This window comes from Mobula hypostoma, chromosome 1 (genome assembly GCF_963921235.1).
Source record: "Mobula hypostoma chromosome 1, sMobHyp1.1, whole genome shotgun sequence".
Classification (NCBI taxonomy): Eukaryota; Metazoa; Chordata; class Chondrichthyes; order Myliobatiformes; family Myliobatidae; genus Mobula; species Mobula hypostoma.
The window spans coordinates 73,668,225-73,677,721 of NC_086097.1; the positions used below are offsets into that span (position 1 = coordinate 73,668,225).

Consider the following 9,497-nt stretch of genomic DNA (forward strand, 5'->3'; position numbering starts at 1 on the left):
TGCAGATTCCCGAGTTGTAAACATTTTGAATGGTCTTAATATCTCCAATATTCAAAGATGTTTTAACATTATTAAAGAACAATAAATTATTTTTTTAAAAAATTGGATATTAAAAAATACCAAAATAAATTAAAATCCTTAAAACACAAAGCAATTAACAACAGTTAACTCAACGATGTCCCCAGGTATTGAAAATGCATTAAAAATTAAAATAAAAATATGTAACTTCCCTTGTATTTACCTTTATTCTTTCATTGTGTTCCTCTGACTGTAGGTAATACTGTATTCCTGTACTGGAATATTTTTTGTCAGGTTAATTCCCTAAGTTGAATTGCTGCAGACGCAGACTCTGTTGCTTTTCACGTCAGTAAAAACCTGGCCAGCAGTTTCAGTACTTTCAAATTAAATTGCTGATATGCAGAGATCTCAAACAGTGGAATTCATGCATGAAAGAGTCAGTGTTCCTCACAAGAATTGGGCCATTGATAAAGTTAGTACCCATGACAAGTTTACTGAATTCTCAGCTTGAACCCATGAGAAAACCAAATGATACTGTCTTAACTGCCACTGAAAGATAATAGCAATTTGAAATGTTGGCTTCATTTCAATTTACTTGAGATTACATTATTTCACCTGCACACATTATGTTACAAAATTCAATTAAATGCTATTAGTTTGATTCCAGAAATTGACTTAATCTTAAAATGAATATTTATGCCTCTGCTAACTTCTAAGCAAACAGCATTTCATATCCCTTCTCTACATTTTTAAGAGTTCCTTTGCTCTCTAATCACATGACCCGATTTGGTTTTACACACAATATATCAATGCCCATTTTTATATTATATTTCAGAAGTAAATACAGAAACTACTGGAAATATTCTGTAGATCAGGCAACATCTATGGAGAGAGAGAAAAAGTGAATATATGCTTCAGCTTAATGAGACATTAATTGTTCCCCTTGCCAGATCTGCTGCTGATGCTCTGGGCATTTTCCTTTTTGACAATATTTTACATCAGTGTTATTATGTTGCTTAGTGCATTAAGTTACTATCACTAATGTGAATTGGAACAAATTTGTATTGGATAATGCTTGGTTTATAGATTGGTATATGTGAGAGCAGAACTCTTAATTACAATCTAAAAAATTCCAGGGTTTTTAAGAGTAGTTGTGGCAAAAGATGTTGAGGTTGAACTATTTCTCAAGCAAGCAGCCCCCGTCCCTCAAAACCCAATTAAGACATTAATCATAGATTGCAAGTCCCGGTCTTGTTTTATTCATAGATCAATAAATATTATTGTCACAAATAAATTGCACATGTGTAAACAAACTGTACAATGAAAATAGCATAAAACTATTCCGTGTTTCCCAACAGCCTGTTGATTCAAAGTAACCAGAGGCACAACCTTGTCAACCTGAGATGAATCTAAGTTAAAATCGTGATGTTTAGAAGCATTTGCGATGGACAATGGAGGGGCCAGCTTCATCATACTCTTGCTTGCTAATCCACATCTGCTGGAAGGTGGACAGAGATGCTAGAATAGAGCCTCCGATCCAGACGGAATATTTACGTTCAGGTGGGGCAATGATCTGAAATATTATAGATAAAATCATTAGATATGCACCAAAACAAATGCATCCTCAATGCAGGAATACTTTCAAGAACTTAAAGTGCACTGTAAGAGTACATTTGCAATAATGAAATGTTGTTAAACTTGACTAGATATTTTCAAGTTATTATTATGTGTTAAAAGTGCAGATTATCTCTTACAGAACTCATGATATGGACGTAGTGTGTAGTTCTGCTTATTTGAATTGCACCTAAGTTTAAGTTTACATCTACTGTTTGCTGTTGTTGTTTTGTATTAGTTACCTTAATTTTCATGGTGCTGGGAGCTAGGGCAGTGATTTCCTTCTGCATACGGTCAGCGATACCTGGGTACATGGTGGTACCGCCAGACAAGACATTGTTGGCATACAGATCCTTACGGATGTCAATGTCACATTTCATGATGCTGTTGTATGTAGTTTCATGAATACCTGCAGACTCCATACCTGATGTGTAAACAGATCAAGTCTTAGAAAAGCTATAACTGAGAAGCAGCAAGGGGCAATAGAAAAAAAGATGCCATTTGATTTGAAATGCAGACAGTACTGTGCACCAATTCAGATTTAGCACAAGTGAAGCTACAATTAGATATCTAAATACTGATGGCAGATCCTTCAATTAGATATCATCAGAATTAGTGTCTCCCCTCCAATACAAGCCCTTAGGCAGGCTGCTTTGGCAGTTTGTTACTGCAACCTTACTTAAAATCTTGAGGCTCTGATTTATTTGAGGAGTTTCACTTAAACGATTTTGATGGCTGGATTGTAACTATTTTTAGTCAGCAGTTCATAAAGGAATCACATTTTATGAGTGTGCCAAACTGTCTTTCCTACAGTTCAGTACACTCATAAATTCCATGGCAACACATTACAATGCAGACTTAATTTGTCTTAGCATGGAATCCAAGGTCATCTCCTGATCAGCCCAAGTGAACGGGCCAGACGTGGCACTTTAACTTAATGCTAGTGCAGCCCATTCATCTGAATGGTGTGGTCAATCCTTTGTGAAAAAGTGAGGGATAATTGCTTTGATTTTGTTATTAATTCATGTTTAATTATAAATTAATTTGCAATATTTCATCATGGAATCATGGAGGGCGTAATGGTTAGCACAACCCTTTACAGTACAGGCGACCTCAGCTCAAATCTCACCACTGCCTGTAAGGAATCTATACATTCTCCCCGTGACTGTGGGGACTTCCACCGGGTTCTCCACTTTCCTCCCACAATCGAAAGACGTACCAACCAGTAGGTTAATTGGTCATTACAGACTGTCCCATGATTAGGCTAGGATGAAATTGGGGGATTGCTGGGCATCATGGCTCAACGGGCCCATTCTGCAATGTATCTCAATAAATAAAAAAAAATTAAAGAACAGCATGGAAAAAGGCTCTTTGCTGCACCGAATCTACACTGACCAATTAAGCAGTCCCTTAACACTAAGTGCATTTTATACTCTCCACAGTCCCATCAACTCCCCCCAGGTTCTACCACTCACCTACATGCAAGGGATAATTTACAGGGTCCAATTAACCTGCCAATAAACAGATTTTAACGATGTGGGAGGAAACACAAGCGGCTGGAGGAAGTGCATGCAGTCACAGAACGTGCATGCACACAGCACCAGGGATCAAGGTTGAAAGTGCATCGCTAAGGCCGTGAGACAGCAGCTTTGCACGCCTCATCACTATGCTGTCCCAATTAATGCATTTTAAACTATAATCATTTGTATTTCTAATTAGTTTTAAAATAATTATAAAATATTTGATGTAACTATGTATTTTACATGGCTCTAAATCACACCCATTTGGAAAGAGTTGAAAAGGCTATTGGTGACACATTCTGTCAGAAGCCATCAGGGTGATCCAGGTTTAGGGTCTCAGTATTCAGCACCAGAGGCCCAGATATCACCCACACACTGCTCCACTCTGGCAAGAGGTTCCTTGAAGAATTCAGGAGCCTTGTACTCAATGTCAGATCTGATAGCAGTAAATATTTCTGGATTAATGGTTATAAATCTTCCCTGTAATTCAAAATGTCCAAACAAGTAGCAAAAAAGTCAAAAATGATTTGTTCACTATGAGTAAAATTGAACAATTACCAATGAAAGATGGTTGGAAGAGAGTCTCGGGGCAACGGAAACGCTCGTTACCAATGGTAATGACCTGGCCGTCGGGCAACTCGTAGCTCTTTTCCAGGGAAGAGGAAGAAGCTGCAGTGGCCATTTCATTCTCAAAGTCCAGGGCAACGTAGCACAGCTTTTCCTTGATATCACGGACAATCTCACGCTCAGCTGTTGGGACAGACAAGGAAATCACTGAGACAGCCCGAGGTGAATACAGTTCACAAGATGTACTCAGCAACGTGGCTGCTACGTACCGGTTGTCACAAAGGAGTAACCACGTTCAGTGAGGATCTTCATGAGATAGTCAGTCAGATCCCTACCAGCCAGATCCAAACGCATGATGGCATGAGGCAGAGCGTAACCCTCATAGATTGGGACATTGTGAGTGACACCATCACCAGAGTCCAGAACAATACCTGGAGAAGAGAGTGCATGTTTAACAGGGGATTTCAAGAACTGCTAGTCACATTTCTCAAAGGAGCAATGAGGACTACTCCCTCAGCGTGCATTTATCATTTCTGAGATGGAGGGTGATTCAATTTTACATGCTGTAGCACCCAGTAAAGACATAAAAGGCTGCAGATGCTGGAATCCGAAGCAACAAGCAATCTCAAACAGGAGAGAATCTGCAGATGTTGGAAATTGAAGGCAACACACACAAAATCCTGGAGGAATTCAGTGGGGAAGGCAGCATCTATGGAAAGGAATAAACAGTCGAAGTTTTGGGCCAAGACCCTTCATCAGGACCGAAGAGAAAGATGAGAAGGTGGGGGGAGGGGAGGAAGAAGTGCAAGGTGGTAGATGATAGGTGAAAGTGGGAAAGGAGGAGGGGTGAAGTAAGGAGCTAGGAAGTTGATTGGAGAAAGAGATAAAGGGCTGGAGGAGAGGGAAGAAACCATGGAAGAAGGGGAAGGAGAAGGAGCACCAGAGGGGGGGATGATGGGCGGGTAAGGGAAAAGGTGAGAGAGGGGAACCAGAATGGGGAATGATGAATGGGGGCAATTACCAGAAGTTCAAGAAATCGCTGTTCATGCCATTAAGTTGGAAGCTACCCAGATGGGTTATAAGGTGTTACTCCTCCAACCTGAGTGTGGCCTTATCGTGGGAGTAGAGGAGGACGTGGACTGACATGTCAGAATGGAAATGGGAAATAGAATTGAAATTGGTGGCTACCAGGAGATCCCGCTTTTTGTAGTGGACGGTGTGTAGGTGCTCAGGAAAGCGATCTCCCAACTTACGTTAGGTCTGACCAATATACTGGGAGCACCAGATACAGTAGATGATCCCAATAGACTCAGAGGTGAAGTGTTGCCTCACCTGGAAGGACTGTTTGGGGCACTGAATGGTAATGAGGGAGGAAATCAGTGAGTCATGGAACATCTATGGGAGGAAAGAAATTGTCAATGTTTTGGATGGAAATCTACATCAGACACTGCTGATTTCCTCCAGAGCATTGTTTATTGCATCAGACTACACTGAGAGTCCACAGAAGTCAGAAATAGTATATTTAGTCTGAATGCTTATTGGTGTTGTTTAATAAAATAAATATTTTGGAATAAATTTTAAACAAAATATGTCATCTACTATTTCTTCAATATAATATTGCAAAGTTAGTCCTGTGATTATCTGAAGTGTCTAATGTCTCAGAAAGCCCCATCATCCAGGCATTGTTTTGGCTTACCTGTGGTACGACCAGATGCATACAGGGACAGGACTGCCTGGATAGCGACATACATGGCTGGGACATTAAAGGTCTCAAACATGATTTGGGTCATTTTTTCCCGGTTAGCCTTAGGGTTCAAGGGAGCCTCAGTCAGAAGGGTAGGATGTTCTTCAGGTGCCACACGGAGCTCATTGTAGAAGGTGTGATGCCAGATCTTCTCCATGTCGTCCCAGTTGGTGATGATACCATGTTCAATAGGATACTTCAGAGTCAAGATACCTCTCTTGCTCTGAGCCTCATCACCTACATAGGAATCCTTCTGACCCATACCTACCATGACACCCTATGAAAAATAATTTAAAAAAAAGAAATGTCAGTAGCTAGACTCTTACAACTATTTCAATATTGTTCATTCTATGTTAAAGATGATGATCAATAATCAATGTTGGCATCCAAAAATCAACATTTCATCAGGAATTTGAAGAATAATTTTTACGATGTCCAATGCTTGGAAAAGCAATTTTGCATAAACCTGTGTGTCAATTTGAAAAAACGCTTATCAACTGTAAAAGAAAACAATTAATGATAATGTAACCTATTATTATGTGTGGTATATATAGGGTAAATGCAAGCAGGCTGTTTCCATTGGGGTTGAGTGAAACTGGAACTACGGGTCATGGGTTAAATGTGAAAGGTGAAATGTTTAAGGGGCACTTCTTCCCTCAGAGGGTGGCAAGAGTCGAACGATCTGGCAGCAGAAGTGGTGGAATTGGGGTTCGATTTCAACGTTTAAGAAAAACTTGGATGGGTACATGGATGGGACGAGTATGGAGGGTTACGGCCCCGGTTCGGGTCAATGGATTAGGCAGAGTAATAGTTCCGAACGGAGTAGATGGACCGAGGACCTGTTTCTGTGCTCTATGACTGTGTTCTCCACGAGTTTAATATTTCACAGGGAAGATGTAGTTTATGGCGCAGAGTGGGGCGGGGGGAGTGGGTACCTGATGGCGGGGGCGGCCGACGATAGACGGAAAGACAGCTCGGGGGGCGTCATCTCCGGCGAATCCGGCCTTCACCAGACCAGAACCATTGTCGCACACCAAGGCGGTTGTTTCCTCGTCGTCACACATGGTGAGTTGGGATCTGAAAGGACAGCGAGATATGACGGAAAAACGACAAAATCATTGACAGTGTACGGTAAAATCAACCACCCTAGATCAATGTTCCTCTGCACCGAAGGGTGCAATTTAGCTTCTCGTGTAGGTATTATTTATTTTGCTGCTAGTTGACTATTCATCTGGTTTAATTGCAAAATCATCTTCAAACAAAAACAACTGTATGGTGCAGTTGAATTACTATTAATATTTTCAGCCACGATTATAACGGGTTGTTGGGGCTGTATGTCTCTGCTTGGCTTGGCATTCTGCCCATTGATGCCAGAAAACATAATACATCATCACTTATATTTATTATGCAAATAATAAACGTGAGCTGAATAGTAATTTCCGTATGGGCTACTAATTCATTTAAAGTTTTAAATTCCGCAAATGGTGACTACAAGCTCATGAATAGTTACACTTCCATCATTGTGTGTAACGCTATTCCCAAAGCTCGAGAAATCTGGCTTTCGAATTCAGGAAGATTTATGTATTTGAATCTTTCCAATTCCATGGGTGAAACCTGATCAAGTAATGTTAAGTGAAAGGATTCCCACATGACTAGCATGGAAATTAGATGATAAATTTCCCTTCTCCGAAAGAATAGACCTAATATTTAACATAACAGTCCAAGGAGCTGTTAATCCAATCCATTTTGTTTTAGCTCCAAAGTCGTAAGGACTTTTTTAAACTCTTAAATTCGGTTAAAGCTGTGCTTAAAGTTGACACCGAAGTTTGATCGGTTTCCACTGTAAGAACTTCCCTCTCTCTCTCTCTCACCCCACCCCCGTGACTTGGATCGGTTTGGAAAACTTACCAGATCAGCACCTTCAGTCGGGGGCTCCCGTGCGTTGCTGGGTCGAGACTAAGTGTGAGGGGGACTAGGATTTATATTCCCCGATGTGTTGGTGAAACAGAAAGCCCCTTGAGGGAGAGCCCGGGACCTTGTCCTTATTTGGTAGCTCTCACGACACTGAGCGTGTGTGAAACCATTAATGGAGAGAGCGGCTGCGGGAGGGCAGCGGGCAGTGCCTGTTCGCACTCCCAGCCGCTCCTGCCGTAGCCCATGTAAGGAGACTCTTGTTGGCAGTCTGCACATCTGAAGCGGCACAGACTGAAACATCAAAGGCATGGCCAAATAGGGAATTGGAACTGAAAACATTCGTGGCTGCCGATCGGTGGGAATGTTAGGGCAAGACAGCAGTCTTAACCGCAACACGGCAGCACGGCAGACGTGTGGACGGGCGATGGAGCCATCAAGGGTCAACTGCACGTGTCTTGAGGGATAACGTTCAAACTTGTGTTTTACAATCGGAAGTAACCTGTTGTGTTTTTCTAAATAGGGTGTAACTGGCACAAAGGCAACCATTTTGGTGCTTGTTTCATTCAAAACTTTTGAATGATCCAAGCACGTTTCAGAGCCCGCTTTGGAATGACATCAATCATTGTCGTTCAGCAATGCTGTGAGCTTATTCGGCTGTTGCTTTTGCCCGGCACGCAGGTTTTTGCATATGCAGTATTCACACAATAATAGTTGGCGTTATGCAGAAACAACTTTCATTTAAACCGCTTCGGATTGATAACTGGTGTTTATGGACAGGGCGGGATAAAATTGGCGAGAATTTCTCGGGGGCAGAATTTCCCTGACGGCTGAAACAACCTGGGTGGTCGTAATGACAACCCCGGGAGAGCACCTTTCAGTATTATAGTAAATGGGGATCTCTGTAATATGTCATTGGGTAGTGTGTTATTACTTGAAAATTACGTGGCCCCTATGAAAGTTACGTTAAATGTACTCATTGATAGTGGGAGGCTGGATATTCTGAAAAGCCTCAAAGCCGCGGATGTGTTGATTGAAATGTTTCAGTTTGGTCACTAAAAATAGAAACGTATAAGAGGAATTTTCTGGGACCAGCAAACCTGGAAAAGTCTGTGAGCGGTGGTGAGAAGGATCCTGCTTTGGTAGTATCGATGCTATCTGGGAAATGCATTAAATGGGAACAATTTTTAATTTACATTTAGATTTTTTAAAGATTGACAAATGTTAAGATATGTTTTCTAATAGTGAAATTAGAAGTACATTTATCCAACGTCTACTTTAATTCAGTGTGGTTTGACTGTTCATTTGATTTTCCGTAATTCCCCTTTCATGAATGTATCAGGGCGAGCCAAGTCTGGGATCATAAAACTTCGGGACGGAGTGGTGAAGGGAACGTCACCTGCGCATTTAATGCTTTGACAACCAAGGCAAAATGATATGGATTAGTAATGACCAATGTATACAGTCTACCATAGCAGTCACTGGGATTTCCTTTTAAAAATAATTTATTGATTATTGAGTTGCTAAAAAACAAAAAAAATGGAGTTACTACTCCATCAAAATGATTAGAAATATAAAAGATTACATGTATTTTCCACTATTTGTTCACCCACTTTTCCCGTCAGATTCTAACACTTTCTGCTGAGTACAGTGAAAACATAAAAAGGTTTAAGTACTCAGCAGGTCAGGCAACATCTGTGGTGAAGCAGGGCTGGGATTTCAGGTTGATGACCTATCATCAGAACAGAGTGGATGACAGTTGAAGTGAAACATCGAATTTGATCCGATATGTTGTCTCAGCTGTCCTGGAGACAGCCTGTAAGGCAATGTTACTATTTGCATGATACAGTTGCTCCAGAATGCAGAAGCTATTTGGACCTGTATGTTTCTCCTGTGCAGTTTGATGAAAAGATTCAGAAACAATAATGTTGCACATTGCACTTGAACAAACTTTGCTCTCTGTTCTGCTAGCCATGCCTGCACTTGCCTATAAACTATCTGTAATTAAACTTACTGTAACCAGAGAACAAAACATGTAAATCCAAATGGAAATGTGTAATGAGCAGAAAAAAAATCTTAACCACTCCAACTGCAGTAGCCCTGACCAGCATTACAGAGATTCT

At 40.9% G+C, this 9,497-nt stretch overlaps 1 protein-coding gene across 1 annotated transcript; it reads right to left on the bottom strand.

The window, feature by feature from the left end:
• Positions 1 to 1,239: 1,239 nt before the first annotated feature.
• Positions 1,240 to 7,504, bottom strand: LOC134347972 (actin, alpha cardiac muscle 1). The gene is made up of 7 exons (XM_063050663.1): positions 7,372 to 7,504; positions 6,399 to 6,540; positions 5,416 to 5,740; positions 3,989 to 4,150; positions 3,711 to 3,902; positions 1,875 to 2,056; positions 1,240 to 1,591 (listed from the first exon to the last, which is right to left on the bottom strand). Exons 2-7 carry the CDS (start codon positions 6,525 to 6,527, stop codon positions 1,448 to 1,450), a joined length of 1,134 nt encoding a protein of 377 aa, XP_062906733.1. The 5' UTR covers positions 6,528 to 6,540; positions 7,372 to 7,504; the 3' UTR covers positions 1,240 to 1,447.
• Positions 7,505 to 9,497: the final 1,993 nt, after the last annotated feature.

Coding starts and splice junctions, on each gene's coding strand:
- LOC134347972 (XM_063050663.1), bottom strand. CDS start 6,527: ATGTGTGACGACGAGGAAACAACCGCCTTGGTGTGCGACAATGGTTCT. Junction 5,741..6,398: donor TCGGCCGCCCCCGCCATCAG/GTACCCACTCCC, acceptor TATTTTTCATAG/GGTGTCATGGTAGGTATGGG. Junction 2,057..3,710: donor CTTCCAACCATCTTTCATTG/GTAATTGTTCAA, acceptor TTTACACATCAG/GTATGGAGTCTGCAGGTATT.